At 47.9% G+C, this 18661-nt stretch overlaps 1 protein-coding gene across 4 annotated transcripts in view; it reads left to right on the top strand.

Annotated features, from left to right (window-relative positions):
* AK8 (adenylate kinase 8) overlaps nt 1-18661 on the top strand; it is a 132634-nt gene that overhangs the window by 37762 nt on the left and 76211 nt on the right. For 2 of the 4 annotated variants that reach the window (XM_057548866.1, XM_007194447.3), the window contains 4 exons: nt 9443-9524; nt 10048-10119; nt 10614-10814; nt 14222-14353. In XM_057548866.1, coding sequence (XP_057404849.1) covers nt 9443-9524; nt 10048-10119; nt 10614-10814; nt 14222-14353 — 487 coding nt within the window. The remainder of the gene's footprint in view (nt 1-9442; nt 9525-10047; nt 10120-10613; nt 10815-14221; nt 14354-18661) is intronic. The other 2 variants (XM_057548865.1, XM_007194448.3) reach the window with 2 other exon arrangements.

The raw sequence follows: 18661 nt of genomic DNA, 5'->3' as shown, positions 1-18661 counted from the left end.
GCGGAAATGCAAATGCCCTTGCACCGCAGACGGTTCTTAGGAGAGAGAAAGGCACCGGCGTCTGTGAGGCGCCTGCTTTGGGTCAGGAGCTTTGTCATCACACTTGTTATCAATAATCTTATGCAATCGTTGCAGGGATTTTCTCTTAGGTAGGTCTGACTGCCCCCATTTTACAGACTAAGACTCAAGGCTTAGGTGATTGACGATCGCAAGGCTCCAGAGTTGTGACCCAGCCACAACTCTGCCCATGGCCAGTGCTTTCCCTGCACCAGGGCCCGATGGACAGGTGTGGCGGTCCCAGGATAAGGCGGAGAGAGCGCCAGCTTGAGGAGGAGGCGTGAATCAACAGGCTGGCTGCTTGGCTTTGAGCCGTGCCAGGCTCAGTGGATTTGGAATGGAGAGAGAGAGGAATGCGGTCTGAGAAACCATCGGGTCAGTGAACTCGGGCCATTGCAGCCTCTGAGAGTGAGGCCAGGAGCTCTGGGCTGACGTGTGTACCCAACTCAGACCCAGCACTTGACCTTCAGTGGGTACTTCGGAATTCCCTGGGAGAAGAGTCATTACAGGTGTTGATCAGACCCAGGTAGCTTGTCAGCGGCCCCCAAGGTCTGCCCCCACTGCCTACGGGGGTTTCCCCCTTCTTTTCATGATTTCGGGAGCTGGCAGAATTTCACAGGAGAATCAGGCTGCATGATTGCAAGTAAATTATCATGTTTTAATGTGCAAAGACCCTTAGAGGCAGGGCAGTCCCTCGTCCTGGTTGATGCCTATTTTCCCTGCATAATTATGAATAGCTGTTCACTCTTAAAATGTCTTTGTTAGACCATAAATGTCTTTGCTAGAAGTTGCCTGGTCCAATCCTCTCGTTTTACAGATGAAGTTCAGTGCCTTGCACAAGTCAAATGGCGAATTAGGAAAGAGTCCTAAGTAACAGAGTTGGGTCAGCCAGACTTGCGGGGGGCGGGGGAGTTAGTTACATGAACCAGTGACTGATCACCCCCAGGTGCTATCTATTGGACAAGCCCCCAAACCCAGGGCTTCTGAACTTTTCAATATGAAAGAACAGTGTACCACACACAGTGGTGGATAAATACACCAATGAATTGATGAATGGATGGGTGAATGAATGAATGAATGCACCCCAGGTCTTCCTGTGGAAATGCCCAGCCCACTGTAAAAGCATGATTGTTGTTTCCCATGTGCTGGACCCAGGCTGGCAGCCCAGGTGGCTCCTGACAATGGTTTCAGAGGAGCAAACTCCCTGGGCAGGCTCCTGGGCAGGCACTGGAAAACGTATGAGCACGCTGGAGCGGGTGTGCGCCAGCCCACGACTCGCTAGGCTCCCTCACTTTTATTGAAATGTGTTTTTCCTACATCCTCGTTGATTAGAAAGCGTTCCTCAGGTCACATCTGGGATGCCAGTTACTGCTCTTTCCAAGAGATTGCCTTTTTTTTTTTTTTTTTTAATCTTTTGGCCATACCGCGCAGCATGTGGGATCTTAGTTCCCCGTCCAGGGATCGAACCCGTGTCCCCTGCATCGGCAGTGCAAGGTCTTAACCACTGGACCACCAGGGAAGTCCTGAGATTGCCTTTTGAAATGAATTCTTTATATTCAGTTCTACAGTCTTTTTTGTGTTTAAGATTTTTTTTTTTTTGATGTGGACCATTTTTAAAGTCTTTATTGAACTTGTTGCAATATTGCTTCTGCTTTACGTTTTGGTTTTTTGGCCCTGAGGCATGTGGGATCTTAGCTCCCTGACCAGGGATTGAACCTGCACCCCCTGCATTGGAAGGTAAAGTCTTAACCACTGGACTGCCAGGGAAGTCCCTTAAGTTCTACAGTCTTAAGTGGGGGTTCCTTCCTGGCAGGAGGTAGAGGAAAAGAACAGAGTTCACCTTGCTCAAAAGTATAATAATGATAAAACCAGTTAACATGGACCGGGTCATTTCCCCATCGCCAGGCACTGTGCTCGTTTTGTTGTTGTTTATGTGTCTGTTTGTTTATGGTCCTCATTTAATCGTCCCAGCAGCTGTGGGGTAGATTGCTGTCAGTGTCCCCGTTTTGCAGAGAAGGAGAATGAGGCCCCAAGGGACTGAGTCCCTGGTTGAAAGTCCCACAGCTGGCAGTGGCACAGGCTGATTGCCAAGGCCCTGCTCTTCACCAGCGTGATAAACTGACACCCTAACAGACTAATCTTGTTTCTGAAGAGATGGGTCTACACCACAGACATGCTCTAAAGTGTTTGGAAGGAATGGACCCATTAACTGGACGTTGTTGGATTATCCATTTCTTGTGCTTTCAACCAGAGGCCACTGTGTCTGAACCTGGGAACTAGACGTGATGCCGTGAAGCACGTTATCTCTGCGGTGGGTCATCTCGGCATCGCCCAGCCTCGGAGCTGCGGTGGGACTGGTCCGCTGGGGACGCAACAGTGTGTTTTTCTGACTGTATCTTCCTCTGCAGGGCGGCCCCACAGACGTTTTATATGAATTTGACTTTAAAACATTTTTTAGCTATTTGGGAACGAATAAAAAGCCTCTTAAACATTCACATTCATGCTTTACCAAATTTTAACACCCTGGAGATCAGTGGCTTCTAACCTGCCGACCTAGGAGTACGGATTTTCCCACATTCACCTTTGTATAGAAAAACGTCAGGCCTGTGTCCACTGATTTGCTAGCAAGGGTGAAACTTGGCACTGTCGGTTGTTTAGAAACATCTCTCCTGCCCATCTCAGCCTGTCTGGGCACGTGCGTTTTGGGGCTGTGCACAGGAAACGGCCAGGCAAAGCCTCGGCAGGGCAGCAGAGCCGGTGTGCAAGCGAGTTACAGAGTATCTCATCCTGCTGCAGCGTGTGCTTGAACGTGGTCAGGAATGCCAGCAGGTGTTGCCTATTGTTCGAGATGAAACTTCAAAGTAAAACTTCCCGCTAGTCACCTTTCAGATGAGTTGCATGTGGAAGGCGTCCTAAGATGCCACGGCAGGCTAAGACTGTCATGTTTCTGTATGAACCAAAGGAACCAGTACTGGGGCTATTTGATGTCAACATTTTTTTGTATTCATCCAAATTGTTCTCACCGATTGTCTTGAAACACATCAATTTCCCAAACTTGATCTTTTTTCTAAATAAATTTATTTATTTTTTATTTATTTATTTTTGGCTGTGTTGGGTCTTCGTTTCTGTGCGAGGGCTTTCTCTAGCTGTGGCGAGCGGGGGCCACTCTTCATCGCGGTGCGCGGGCCTCTCACTATTGCGGCCTCTCTTGTTGCTGAGCCCAGGCTCCAGATGCGCAGGCTTAGTAGTTGTGGCGCATGGGCTTAGTTGCTCCGTGGCATGTGGGATCTTCTGAGACCAGGGCTCGAACCCGTGTGCCCTGCATTGGCAGGCAGATTCTCAACCACTGCGCCACCAGGGAAGCCCCAAACTTGATCTTTTCTTCTTTTATTTTTTTTTTATAAATTTATTTATTTATTTTTGGCTGTGTTGGGTCTTCGTTTCTGTGCGAGGGCTTTCTCCAGTTGCGGCAAGCAGGGGCCACGCATCATCGCGGTGCGCGGGCCTCTCACTATCGCGGCCTCTCTTGTTGCGGAGCACAGGCTCCAGACGCGCAGGCTCAGTAGTTGTGGCTCACGGGCCCAGTTGCTCCGTGGCATGTGGGATCCTCCCAGACCAGGGCTCGAACCCGTGTCCCCTGCATTGGCAGGCAGACTCTCAACCACTGCGCCACCAGAGAAGCCCCCAAACTTGATCTTTTAATATGCATTTCTTTTCTGGCTGATAAAAATCTCCCGTTTTTTTCCTCTTTTATATGTTGGGAAACCGTATAACGTTTCATCAGAAAGAAGCGAGGGAGGTGGCGGCCCATGAGGCATCTTGAGATGTGTCTCCCGGTTCACACTCTGAGCTGAGTGAGTCGGATCGAATCCGAACCTTCAGCCTCAGTCTGCCTCCTTGGGACGGTGAGGAATCAGCATTCGGCTCCGGGGAACACCTGGGATGGAGGCTCCAGAGGCTGCAGTTGGAAGCCGGGAGCTGGATCGGGGCGTCCTAGGGAGACCTGCCCAGGGGAGCACCCCGCTCTGGCCTTTGGGGGAGAGAGGAGGAGACAAGGGGCACCGCATCACACAGGCAGGGGGCCCGGAGGGCAAGTGGTCCTGCAGTGCGAAGTCGCTAACCGCGCTTTAACAGCAGTCAGGAGGGCAGAAGAGGCCATTGTCACACAGAGCCGGCCGCCCACTCGGCCTCCGGCAGCACTCTGCTGGGCCTCGCCCTGTTCCCTAGGCTGGCTGGCTGCTCTTCTTTCCCTTTTTTTCATCTGTGACATCTGCTCGGTGCTTGTCCCTCCTGTGATACCGTACCCCTCGCAGCTGTGCAGACCTCCAGCTCTGCGCCAGTGCAGGGAGTGCCCTGAGCATACGGCCTTTTTGATGTGTGATAAAACAGAGCCGAGCCACAGGGGTATGGCGCGTGAAGGCAGCAGAATATCAATTAACCTGCCCTGAACAAAGCTGCAGCTCCAGAGTGGAATCGACATTTCACTGAAGTGTCAGGAAGATGGATAATGTATTCTAATTAGGGACTGACTGCTATCTCCGCATGCAGCCGTTCCTGGAAGTCAGAACCGCGACCCTCGCGATGCACCTCACCAGCGTCCCATCCCGGCATTGCTCGGATGCTACTGACTGATCGGTGACTCCTTGCTTTGCCAGAATTTGCAGCCATTAGCTTGCTCTCGACCAGAAGTGCTGTTTCCCCTTGGAAGTGTGGTCCATTTTGCCACTGGGCAGTTGCGTATAACCTCTATACAGTCAAGAGCTCTGGGAAGGAAGATCTCTTGCAGGCGCTAAGCCTGGGGCTCCCATCTTGAGGATGCTCCAGGACCCACACTCCCTGACGCAGAGGCTGTGGTCACTGTGCCCTTCCTTCCCAAGCGGACTGATGCGGGGACGCAGGGTCTCCACAGCTGCGCCAGTGGGGTGTGGGTGCTGCCCTAAGAGGTCCTCCAGGGACCTCGTTTCTTTGCACCTGGGTGACGGCACCGTCTCCCTGAGTCTGAAGGAGTAACCCGGAGGGCAGGGGGCCTGGGATTCGCTTCGAGCGCCCCCCACCCACCTTCTCCTTCCTTAAATTTCACATCCAAACCAGAATGATGCACCAGTGAGGCCAGCTAATTAGGGAGATGTTCCTCATTTTGCTGCACTTTTCCTGTGTAATTGGAAGGCCCGCTTTCTCCAGTCGGCGAGAGCTGTTCCCCTGAATAGTTCTAAAAGCTTTGGACCACATACTGATATCAGCTGCAAATTTATGGGCAAGATTATAATGATTGCTCAGTAATGCAATATTAAAAGCGGAGGTCTTTCTCAGTGCTGAGTGAAGGCGGGGTTCCAACCTTCTTTCAGCTTCAAAAAGGGATTCGAAACAGAATTACCAGCCCTCGTCCTAGAAGAAGCAGTCAGGGGGCTCCGACTCCCTCCCCTCCAAATAAGGACAAAATAAAGGGGTCTGAATGTAGCCAAAGTTCAGAACATTTGGGTTTGGCTTCCAGAGCTGTAAGTGGGGGAGCTCTCAGACCCTGTGCTTCCTGGTTCCTGGAGGGGTACGCACGTCTGTAGGTGTTTGCTCTTTTTAAGAGCTGCAGCCAGCGCTTGGTTGCCTATAACAAGGACTTGAGGGAGCAAAAGGCTGTTAAAAAAATTTTTTTTTGCACTTTTGCTTCATTAGTTCTAGAATCCAGGGGCTCCGTGGCTGCGCGTTCTCCTGCATAATTTAAGAAATTAATGAAAGCATGCCTGATTTTTCCAATACTCTTTACTCTGTAAATTTGTTTAGCTTTTTTTTTTAACTGTCAGTTGAGGCTGTTGGAAACTAAATATTTTAATATTGAAGAAATGTGCTCCCCCCTTTTTTTTAAAAAGAAAGACATTCCTTGCCCTCAACCACGCGGTGTTCTGTACATCAGGTGTTATATGAGTTATGGGTGACCTTGGGTCTGACTTCACCCTATCAGTCCATCCTCTGACCTTACAGCAGGCAAGTTCTTATAATGACTGAGAGCAAGGGGGTCCCTTCTGGGAGCCAGCATCAGAAACCTGGGCTTCCACTTGGGGCTGTCTGACCCCACCTCACTGCAGAATGGAGACCTGAGGGGACACGTAGTTTTTCGAGGCAGGAGCCCGCTGTGTCCCCCTTTGCCTGGCAAAGTAATAAAGCTATCCTTTTCTACTGCAGCCAAAAAAAAAAAAAAAAAAAGAATGGAGACCTGCTGAGACAATTTGCGTCTTTATTTCACTCTTCCAAAGCTCACTTTATCTATTTTATCTGACCATCAAGTTGAAGGCATTAGTGTATATGTGTATAACTCTAGGCTCATAGGATTTGAAAGGACTTTAGAAATTGTTGAATGTGAATATTGCTGAGGTACATTAAAAAGAAAACAGCGTAAGCAAATGGGAAGATCATGGTTTTTGTTTTTTTGTGGTTTTCTTTGGCCTCACAGCTTGTGGGATCTTAGTTCCGAGACTAGGGATCAAACCCGGGGCCCCGGCAGGGAGAGTGCCAAGTCCTAACCACTGGACTGCCAGGAGATTCCCAGGAAGATAATGTTTTGACTTGATATTATAAAAATGTCCATTCTCCATAAATTAATCTATACATTTAATGTCATTCCCAACCTTGTAGAATTTATATTTTTGGAACTTGACAAAATAGTCTTCTGCCTACTTGGAGGAACAAATTTTTGAAAAATAGAAAAAGAAGGAGGAGCATCTCCTATTAGATAGAACAATAAATTACAAAACAGCGATAATTCAGATGGCGTGAGGATGGCACAAGAGTCTACAGGCAGAAGGATGCCAGAGCCAACATCATATCAGCATGTAGCTGTGACTCAAAAAAAGTTGACATTCAGAGGGGAGAGGACAGGCTATTTCATAGATGACCGTGGGATAGTTGGAGATCCACAAAGAAACAGATTAGATCAAGGCTCACATCATTTCCAAAATAAAATGTGGCTCTTTTAAATATTTCAGTGTAAAGAGTAAACTGTTAAGAGAACTCAGTTTAAATGCAAGCGAACACTTACCAGCTTTTGCAGTGGCAAGGGCCTTTTTATACATCCACACAACACCAGAATCCAAAGAGGAAAGCACTGATTGATTTGGCCAAAAACTTGTGTGTCAGAAACAACACCATACACAAAAGACAAACTGTGGAAAATGTTGGCAATATCATTTTTCTCAGAGTCTGTGGTAGCAGTTGCCAAAACGCATTAATATTCTTAACATGTAAAGAGCTCCTGTAAACAAATAAGAGGACAAAACCCCAAGGGCAGAGTGAATAGACAGAATGAATGGACATTTTGGAAAAGAAAAAATTCAAATAGCCAATACACATATGGAAAAAATATTGAACCTCATTAGTGATCAAAGAGATGTAAATTAAAGCAGCTACGGTGTACTCTATTTTGCTGGACAGATTTTCCCCCAGGATAAAGCCTGACATTGACAAAGATGCAGGGAAGCAGGTTATCTGCCATTGGATTCAGAAACTGGTGGGCAATTTTGTAGCATGAGGTGGCAAAATGTGTCAAAAGTTATAAAAGAAGGTATCAACTTTTAGAACTTTATCATGAGGATATTCTGTGTACCTCAAGATGTACATATAACACTTTTTAAATGATAGTTTTTGTTTGTTTGTTTTTCGGCCGCACGCTGCGCAGCATGTAGAATCTTAGTTCCCCCACCAGGGATCGATCCCGTGCCCCCTGCAGTGGAAGCACGGAGTCTTAACCCCTGGACCACCAGGGAAGTCCCTAAATAATAGTTTTTTTTAAATAATGGAATGAAACTAAGTGAGCAGCAGTATGTGATTCATTAGCATTTGGCAGGTCAATTCGTGCAATGCCTGGCAGCTACGAAAACTCCCAGGAGAGGAGCATTCCGTGACATGGGAAAATATGCATGAAATGTTCTCACTATATGAAAAGAACAGACTACAAAATAGTATGTGCAGTGTGATTTTCTCCACCCGCCCCGCCAGCCAGGAGAAAAGATATCTGTATGTGAAGCCTGGAAGGAGATACACCTAAGTGTTAACAGTGGCTAGTTTGGGTCGGTGGTGTCACCAGTGACTAGCATTATTATTTCAGCTCTTTAGCGTTCCCACAGAGTGTACAACAATCATATGACTCTCACAATTGGACTTAAAGGGTTAATGAAAATAAATCTTCTAAACCAGCTCCCCAGCTGATCCAAGAAGATGCCTGAGGGATTTCAGCCCTATAATGAGTTCACTTAGGAACAGAAACTTGAACTCGGGCCTCTTAATGCTCTGTTCGGGACTTGTTCTTAAGAAAAATGGGCTTTTGTTTTGCCCTTGGTGGTTCCTTTTCTCTCATATCTGAGAAACTCCCTTTAGGAAGTAATCCGACATGTGGAAAGAGCTGTAGCACAGAGATGTTCTTACGGCGTTATTGGTAACGGTGCGAGCGCTCAGCAGGTGAAGCGTTTGGTCGTGGGGCACAGCTCAGCGAGTGAGGCAGCTCACTCGGTGGAATGTTATATGGCCAGCGAGGAGGTGGGCCGACAGGGAAAATACGGTGGTGGTTATAACACGGGATGGAAAAAATCGGGACAGAAAATATGTATGGTGTGATTATCATTATAAACGTAAGATTCAGAAGGGGATGTGATATTATGAGAGGAGTTGTTAAGTGAGGTGAGGCAGCTATCAGAAACGTTTATTTTCTCTTACCTTAAAAGTTCCAGTCTTCCTACTAGAGAATGGACTTGAGGATATGGGGAGGGGGAAGGGTAAGCTGTGACAAAGTGAGAGAGTGGCATGGAAATATATACACTACCAAACGTAAAATAGATAGCTAGTGGGAAGCAGCCACATAGCACAGGGAGATCAGCTCAGTGGTTTGTGACCACTTAGAGGGGTGGGATAGGGAGGGTGGGAGGGAGGGAGACGCAAGAGGGAAGAGATATGGGAACATATGTATATGTATAACTGATTCACTTTGTTATAAAGCAGAAACTAACACACCATTGTAAAGCAATTATACTCCAATAAAGATGTTAAAAAAAAATCCCTTAATTGGATCCCCATAGTTATGGACATTCAACTACCATAGTTATGGACATTCAACTACTTGTAACTTGTAACTCTGCAAAACTTCCTTTTTTTTCCACTTTGCCATCCTTTCCAAAATGTTATCATGAAACATCTAGTTCTAATTATTGTTTAGTAGAGAGATGCAATAATTTTTGTAGAATTCCTATAGTTCAAAACACAAGTGACTCTCTAATAAAAGCAAATTGAATTAAAAAAAAAAAAAGTTCCAGTCTTTCTATAAAGGTATGATGTTCCTGTTATAGTAATTCCAAACAAATCTGAAAAAGTAAACATAGGTGCGCACCTTTCCACATTCTCTGCCTAGGGCTGGATCCTGGATGGCATCCCTGAAACTCGGGAGCAGGCCCTGATGATCCAGACCCTCGGGGTCTCCCCCAGACATGTCAGTGAGTAGCCCCACCCGCGCCCGGAGAGCCCTCCCCCGAGACCTGCAGCCCCCGCGAGTGAGCGCTCCACTCTGTGTCAACGGCTCCCCGGTGCCCAGGCACCATCGGGAAGGGGGTTTGATGGGCCTGTGACCCAGCAGGAAAAAGGACAGCACAGTCGAATTTTCCACGGAGCTAAATGCATTCAGGGCTTGTTCCGAGAAACGTGGGGTTTTGCTCTGACCCTGGTGATTCCTTGTTTCAGGAATCTCACATCTGAGAAACTCTCTTTAGGAAATAATCCCCAAATGTGGCAAAAGCGTCCTGCACAAAGATGTCACGGAGTTATTGAGGACAGTGAAGCCTGTCCTCGGGTGAAGTGTTCAAGCGTGGGCTCCCTCTGTCCCGAGATTACGTGTTTGTGTTCTGACCTCTCTTTTAAGGCCTTGCTGGGGATGGGAGATGGCGGTGCTTCTGATGTCTTTACACACAGCAGATGTGCTGCCCACCATGCCTCGTTTTGCTTCTTTCCTTCTCTGCCCAGTCGTACTGAGCGCTCCAGACACGGTCCTGATTGAGAGAAATTTGGGGAAGAGAATCGACCCTCAGACGGGAGGTACGGCTGTCTCCACCTCCACCCAACCACCCCGTGGGGTCTCACAGGGAATCCTAATAACAACCCCGCCCACCCCTCACTGAGCACTTACTCTCAGGCCCGGGCAGCAGACAGACCCGGGTTTGTGGCCCCTGCCCCTTTCTAGCTGTGTGACATGGGACAAGTTGCCCGGTGTCTCTGAGACTCAGTTTTCTCACCTGGACTTGAGGCTGAAAACGCCAAGCCCTGCCTTGTGACCTGATCACCGTGAGGATGAAATGAGAGCCTGAGGGTGGGAGCCTGGCACAGAATATGCGCTCGGAAAGTCACGGCCACCCTTCCCCTCGTGCTGAGCGTCATCACCGCTTTGTGGTTGTCAATAGCAACGGGGGAGCAGCCCCGGAGCCAAAGCCGAGTGCGGTGCCGCCGGGGTGGGCGGACGAGCACCCCTGGGACCCTCAGGCCCCGCCCCCAGCTTGGGCGGGCAACTCTAAACGTGTCCCTCTCTCTTGCAGAGATCTATCACACCACCTTCGACTGGCCCCCCGAGTCCGAAATCCAGAACCGACTGATAGTGCCAGCGGGCGTCTCGGAAGGGGAGACGGCGCGGAGGCTGCTGGAGTATCACAGGGACATCGTCAGGATCCTCCCCTCGTACCCCAAAATCCTGAAAGTCATCCCTGCCGACCAGCCGTGCGTGGACGTCTTCTGCCAGGGTAAACCCGGGTGGACCCTCGACCCTTCTCTTCCTGGTGTCACCTCTTCTGGCAGTGATGCCAGTGTCCAGGGTGTGCCTGGGAGCCCGGGAGTCAAGTCACGGAAGGCCCAAGGTCCCTGCCCAGAAACGAGTCTGGGGTCCCTGGGAGCGTCGTCCTCTGAGACCCTGGGCTAATATTCTACAGCCCGCGTGGTCAGCGGACTTGACAGTGATGGGGTGGGGCGAGGAGAGGTGAGGGCCGGGGTGGGAGGGACATGCAGCAAGAAGTCTTGCCCTGAGGATGAAGGAGGAGGAAGAGAAAATTTATAAATATTCAAACAAACAAATGTACAAACCAAACCCACCGGCGCCACAAAACCCAAAAAACCACAGCACAACTCAGGTGTCCTGAGCCCATTGAGGGCAGGGCTAGGCCATCACATGCCGGGCACGGCCCTGCCGCTGGGAACAATAACAAATGTTCACAGCAGCTTCCCAGAACTGGCTGAAACAGGCCTGTTTGGGGGTCAGGGGTGTGACCATTGAGTCCCGAGACTTTGGAGCCAGGTGACCTCAGCCCCACCACACGTCAGCTGTGCAGTCTGTGGCAACTCTCTTAACCCCTCTGAGCCTCAGTTTTGTCATCCCCAAAATGGGAACAAAAATCCTTCCTTCCTCACGGACTTAGGTGAGGGCGCCATGAGATCCTGCAACGCAGGTATCCGCCGCCCTGAGCCCAGTAGCTGGTGCAGAGAACGGCTCAGTAACCATCGGACGCTGCTATCATCAGGATTCAACGTCCGGTCCCGAAAGACAAGGAAAGTTAGAAGAGTTCTCCCCCAAGGCAGCTGCATTTATCATTTTCAATTTTTTTTAATTTATTTTTTTCTTTTATTTATTTCATTTTATTTTTATTTTTATTTTGGGCCACGCTGTGCGGCTTCTGGGGTCTTAGTTCCCTGACCAGGGATCGAACCCGGGCCCTTGCCAGTGAAAGCGCGGAGTCCTAACCACTGGACCACCAGGGAGCTCCCTCATTTTTTAAAAGTCTTGCTGAGCTTCCGTTGTCTCCACACGCAGTTTTCCCCTTCTGTGCGATGCCGGTGCCTGACACAATAAAAATACCTCCGCAGGGATTTTAAGACACTTGACGGTTTACGATGCCCTTTTTTGGTATATTCTCTCAAATCTCTTCAAGAGAAGTTTAGTTTTGGTGGGGAGGTGGTTCTGAGCTCCCTGGACCGGCCTTCCCACCGACCCCCACCTGCTGGGGCCTTGTTGTCTGAGCAGCTTTGCTTTACCGAGAGCCGGAGCTTCGGGGTTGGTATACGAGGGGCCATGTCTGGAGAGTGATGCTACTTTGAAAAATGCCAGGCTTATGGATGCCTTATAAATTTCGAGTGATTTCGCATCTCGGAAGAGTCTTTAGTAGCAAACACTGCACTCCGAAGATAAACAACCACAACATTTATCTTATGCCATGATTCTGAATTTACACATTAATTACTTCCAAACTACTTAATTAAATTTAAAAGTTCATATGATCGTTCATTAAGAATTCATGCCTGAAATTGTAAATAAAAATGTGAGTGAATATTAATTATTATTAATTAATAATGCAGAGAGATAAATTGAAAATTGGAATGCAAAATTCTCTCTGTGTTGTTTTTTTAATATCTCTGCAGTGCATCCAGCAACCACATATTTTTTAAAAGAATAATTAGATGTTGAGACCGTCTGGGGGATCATTACTTCTAATTAACTTGGTTATTTACTGTAAATTAAGCATCATTTGTAAGCAGGCTGCTTGGCCTGTAGTATTTGTGCTCTTCAGATGGGCTGGATCCTGGAAGGTCTGAGGATAAAGACAGCCTTGCTGTCTTTATCTCTTCCTCCGGGTGCATCTCGCTGATGGACAGTGTAACCCATGGCAGTGGGCTTGGGAGAGTTGCCCCAGCCCTGCCAACTCTCTGTAAAATCGGGACAAGAAAAGCACATCCCTCGTGGGACCGTGCACGGATCAGATAAGATAAGGCTGGTAGAGTTTAGCTTAGCAGCAAATGCATCCCTGCCGTGATGATGCTGGTTATCATGTTGACCCTGAAGACAGGTAACTTACCTGTGCCTTTAGTTCTAAAACAGAGGGGAGTCATAGTATCTCTCATGACCCTTCCAATCAAAAAATCCTACAAAGATTTGAGAGTTCAAAATTTGCCCAGTGAACATATCCCAGTGGTTCTCAGTTTTGCCCTCTCCCCACACCGGGACTTGTGGCAATGTCTGGAGACATTTGTGGCTGTCACAGCTAGGGAGCGTGACAGCACCTGGTGGGTAGAGGCCGGGGAGGTGGCCCGACGTCAAGCACAAGGTTGGAAGACCCTGCACACCTGTCGCGGGTTTCAGGGTGGTCCCCGGGGACACCTTCCTGTCTTCGGATGGATTCCATCCCGGGCGAGGGGCCAACGTGCTGACTTCAGGCGCCCCGGCACCTGCGCAGGATGGTCCAGGGTCCCTGGCAGGAGGCGGGGCCGGGGAGGGAGACCCCCTTTGGATGCAAGGGGGACTGAGGAGGAGGTACCCCCGGCCTCGGCCTCAGCGGGCGGGCCGCTCCCCTCGCCCGGGTGCCGAGTGGCTGCCCTTCAACGGCCTCCTCAGCCCGCTCGTGCCCCCTCCTCTACCCTCCACTCTCGAGGGAGGTGACCTGGTTTGATGTTCAGTAGCTTTGGGCATCCAGTGCCCCCCACGGTGCATGCGCCTCAGCCCTGTCTCCCTACTTCTTTGTTCCTCAGATGCCAGGGGCACCCCGGGCCAGGGCTACATCTGCCCTCTCCCGGGACCCATTTGATCACTGCCTCTTTGGAGACTTGCAATAAAGTTGGTGTCACTGGAGCGCGGCTGCAAATTATCCTCCACCAATTCCGAAGGCCTTTAGATGTCCCCGAGTACGAGGCCCCCGCGTGGCCTGTCGTGTTTATCAAAGCCTGTGTCTGACTCTAGGAGGTCGTCCTGGTCCCGGGGCTTCAGGGTGAGGCTCAGCCCAGATTCAATTTGGAAACACCCTAACCCAGTATTCAGTGTGTGTTCTGTGTCCCGGGACCAGCCCCCAACCACACAGCCCGCCCTCCTTGGACCAGGAGGGCAGTGCGGCCCCTGTGCTGTGTCGGAGGGATTCAGGGCAGTGCTCTGCTCGGAGGGTGGCTTCTGCGCCTCTCCTTGTCCCCTCCCGCCTTGGTGCCCAGGCCTGAAGGGTAATTCCTTCCCCGCAGCTTCACCCTGTGGTTACCCGGCAGATTCACAGAGGGTTTCCACGGAGCTGTAAAAGAGAGAAATAATTACTGCCGTTAAAAGAGCCCAGGCAGAGGTGTCGTAAGCTGGTTCCCTTTCTTTCGGACCCTGGTTTATTATCCTCACATCCTCTCATTCCAGCTCTGACCTATGTCCAAACCATGCATCGATCTAATGCCCCGTTCACCCCGAGGGTGCTACTTTGCGGGCCCATGGGCAGCGGGAAAAGTCTGCAGGCCGCCCTCCTGGCCCAGAAATATGGCCTCGTCAACGGTGAGTGCCCCGGCGGCCGCCCGGCTTCTAGAGCCTCCCCTGCTTCCTGCCCTCCCAGACCTTCCCGTGTTACGGGAGCGGTTAGGAGATCGGCATCACTTCTCTTTCTTGCTCTCTGCTGCGAACAATTTTCATTTAATCCATCTTTGCAGGGATAAGGTTTTTGCCTCCCAAAGAATATGGCCATAAAAACATTAACCAATAAAAACATGCCCGCAGCCCAAAGAGCTGGAACGTTTTCTGGTCATCATTTTTTATGTCCTTTGGCGCAGTGGTTTTTCTGTGCTCTGCCCCAGAGGCACCTCCATCCTGCCCCTGCAGGATGGGGAGTTCTTGCATAATGTGGACCTGCTGTTTAATTATTTTCTCCGGTCTTGTTTGGTTCCCCCAACCCAGGTCAGTGTGTTCACAGGCAAACAGTTTCTGAACCGGAGGAAGACTTATAGCTCAGCACGGTTTCAATAAATATTTTACCAGGAAGAGAGAAAATATTGAAATCAGTCCTCCAGGTCTTTCCTGGGGTGGTCCCAGATGGTCTTGGATGCCAGCCTGGTTTCAGGAGGATAAAGGGCTGGAAGGGAGGCTGTAGCAGACACACAGCACTGGAGAGAGTTAAAGGCACTGACCCCCTCCCACTTCAGTGCTCCAGAAGCCTCAATAACCTCTACTTTATTTAAGCAGGAGACATGAGACCTGCACCCCGAAATATAGAAATATGCATGTATATGCCCGCAAATGATACACATACACCATACAGATATACATGTATACTGACACACACAAATATATACATACCGCCCCAGAAAGATCAAGTTTTGAATAAAAATGCTTTTCAGTTAGGTCTTCTCCAGCTTAAAATTCCAAAGCCACTGAGATTCCCAGCCAGGAATCAATGACAAAAATCATACCCATAGATTAAAGGTGGAGAACTGAGCAATTATTCTGACTAGTATGGAAAAAAAAACACTAATAGTTGTATTAGTATTTTAGTAAAAATACTAAATAGTAGTATTCTGATTTAATTAGTATGGAAAAATCACCTGGATACTTTATGATAAAAAATGCTTTTGCTTGTATCACCAGTTTTTTTTTTAAATGGAATTATTCAAATAATTCCTTCTCCTTCCGAGTTTACCTCTTAAGAGTATTACAAGCATAAAATTCCAGCTGTGGTTAGGGATGACTTTGTAAAGAATGAGTCACAGTCTACTTGTGGCCGCGCCCACGTTTATTTAAGTGCCTGCACTTATTGTTATGTGAAGACATATGAAGAGTTACAGTGAGAAGAGCCTTAATGGCAGAGGGAGGGTCTGAAAAACACAACAGTGATACCTTAATATAGTGCACAGCTTCATTTAATTAATTGTCGCTGTGCCGAAGTTTGTTTATGCAGACACTCCCATTCAAGAAAAGTATTTTAAAACTTAAATTGTTTTCAGCACACCAATCACAAAGAAATGAAATTACCCGCCTAGAGTTTTCCAAAAATGAAAATAGAAAAGCTCACCATGGTTTTTGCTTTTGTAGCAGAAGAGCCATTTTGGGCCTCTTTTCAATAACTGAGCATTTGGAGACTAGCTCAGAAAGTTGACATTTCTCAAAGGTGTTCTTGAGAAATACAAGACATCGTGAGATTTCCGTAAACCTGTTTAGGGGACCTGTGGTCTGCAGAGGCAAGCACTGAGTTGTCCGTTAGGGTCTCTCTGCAGAGGCCTGTCTGCACCCAAAGCTCCAGGAGCTGCCCGCCCAGCCCCCCAACAGCCCGGCCCCCCTGGCCATCCCCTGCCTTGGGTCTTATCTCCACATTTATGAACCTCTCGGTCGTGGGAAAAAGTCTCCAAACAAATAACCAGCACTCACTCCAACAAGGTTTATTGAAAGGCTCCTGTCTATAATTGGCGAGTATATAAACAGGCACAACCTTTTGAAAGATAAAGGCCACTACTGATTACCAAGCTAATTGTGCAAATCCTTTGGTCCAGTGATTTCACGCCCAGGATTTTATTCTGCTGAAACACTCCCCACAGTATTCAACAAGAGATGTGAAGGACGCATAATGAAAAATAAAGGCAACCCCAAACTCTGTTCGCAAGGGGGTTAGTTAAAGTAAGCTCTGGGCAGCTATTAAAAAGAAACCTGTAAAGTGACTCGATGTCCGTGAAATACTGTTACGTTGGGGCTGGGTGGAAAGCAAGTCACTCAACAGTGTTCAGGGAATGGTCTCTTTTTTTTTTTTTTAATTTATTTTTGGCTGTGTCGGGTCTTCGTTGCCGCACGCGGGCTTTCTCTAGTTGCGGCGAGCGGGGCTACTCTTCATTGCAGTGAGCGGGCTTCTCCTTGAGGTGGCTTCTCTTGTTGCGGGACGGGCTTCAGTAGTTGTGGCTCGCGGGCTCAGTACCTGTGGCTTGCGGACTCTAGAGCGCAGGCTCAGTAGTTGTGGCACACGGGCTTAGTTGCTCCGTGGCCCTTGGGATCTTCCCGGACCAGGGATCGAACCCATGTCCCCTGCATTGGCAGGCAGATTCTAATCCACTGCGCCACCAGGGAAGCCCGAATGGTCTCATTTTTGTTCAAAAAAGTGTGTTAGTCTATGTTCAAGAAAGCATCTGAGGGCTTCCCTGGTGGCGCAGTCGTTAAGAATCCGCCTGCCAATGCAGGGGACATGGGTTCGAGCCCTGGTCCGGGAAGATCCCACATGCCGCAGAGCAACTAAGCCCGTGCGCCACAACTACTGAGCCTGCACTCTAGAGCCTGGGAGCCCCGACTCCTGAAGCCCGTGTGCCTAGAGCCCGTGCTCCACAGCAAGAGAAGCCACAGCAATGAGAAGCCCACGCACCGCAACGGAGAGTAGCCCCCACTCACCACAACTAGAGAAAGCCCGCGTGCAGCAACGAAGACCCAACGCAGCCAAAAATTAAATAAATAAATAAATAAATTTATTGGAAAAAAAAAAAAGAAAGAAAAGAAAACATCTGAAGGAACATCCATATACCAAACTGATTATCTTTGTAGAATCACGTATTACACAATTCTGACTTTTTTTTTTTTTTCCCTGCACCGAGCATGAATTTTCTAACCAGAAACAACCATGAAGCATTTTATTAAAATACTATTAATTTTACTCACTGAGTGCTTGCTATATGCAGTGCATGTTATTTGGTACACAGATAGGGAACATGTAGAAAGAATAAGAGAGGCCCTTCAGGATGGAGGTGGGCCCTGCTTGGGGAAGGAATGAGGTGAGGCGGGGCTCCTCCCAACGCAGTCCCAGGTCATGTGTGTCTAAAGCCTTGGTACTTGGAACCTCTAGGAAGAGAAGACTGTTAGCAGTTCTGTCTTCACAGGATCTTGCAGAATGAGGTGGCTATAGACAGGAGTTGTAAAACGTTCTTTCCTAATATAAACATTAATGTTACACACTTTTCTCCAAACACTTCTTTAGCTGCATCTCACAAAATTTTAATGTGTTGTGTTTTATCATTCAGTTCAAAATATTTTCTAATCTCCTTTGTGGTTTCTTTTCTGACCCATATATTATTTAGAAGTGTATTGCTTACTTCCCAAATATTTGGGAATTTTCCACATTTTTTTTTCTTTGTTTCTTTAATTCTATGTTGGTCAAAGAACATACCCTATATGATTTCAATCCTTTGAAATGTATTGATACTTTTTATGGACCAGCCTATGCTCTCTATTGGTGAATTCCATGTGCACTTGAAAAGAATATGTATTCTGGTTTTGTTGAATATTGTGCTCTAAGAATGTCAATGAGGATAAGATGTTTGATAGTGTTGTTCATTTCTTCTACGTCCTTAATGATTTCTCTCTACTTGTTATTTCCGTAACTGAGAGAGGTGCGTTAAAATCTCCAACTCTTAACTGTGGATTTCTCTATTTCTCTGCCAGTCTTTGCTTCGTGTAATTTGAAGCTATGTTAAGTGGGTATACACTAAGGATCATTATCTCTTCTTGATGAAATCATCCTTTTATCATTAGGAAATGCTCCTCTACCTCTCCAGTAAATTCTCAAAGTCTACTTTGTCTGATAAGTATATACTCTATTCTTTTTTTTTTTAACTATGTGTCTTATATTCTAAATATGTGTCTTGAATACAACATATAATTGCTTTAAAAAAAATTCAGCCTGACATTTCCTGCCTTTTAATTGTTTAGTCCATTTCCATTTAAAGTAATTTTTTTATATGGTTGGTTTCAAGTCTACCATTCTGGGTTTTTTGTCTTCTACTTGTGTTATCTGTTCTTTGTTCCTCCTTTCCTGCCAACTTTTGGATTGATCAACTATTTTTT

This window comes from Balaenoptera acutorostrata, chromosome 6, assembly GCF_949987535.1.
Source record: "Balaenoptera acutorostrata chromosome 6, mBalAcu1.1, whole genome shotgun sequence".
Classification (NCBI taxonomy): Eukaryota; Metazoa; Chordata; class Mammalia; order Artiodactyla; family Balaenopteridae; genus Balaenoptera; species Balaenoptera acutorostrata.
Note: the sequence above shows the minus strand (reverse complement) of the source record. Positions and strands in the feature narration are given on the sequence as shown.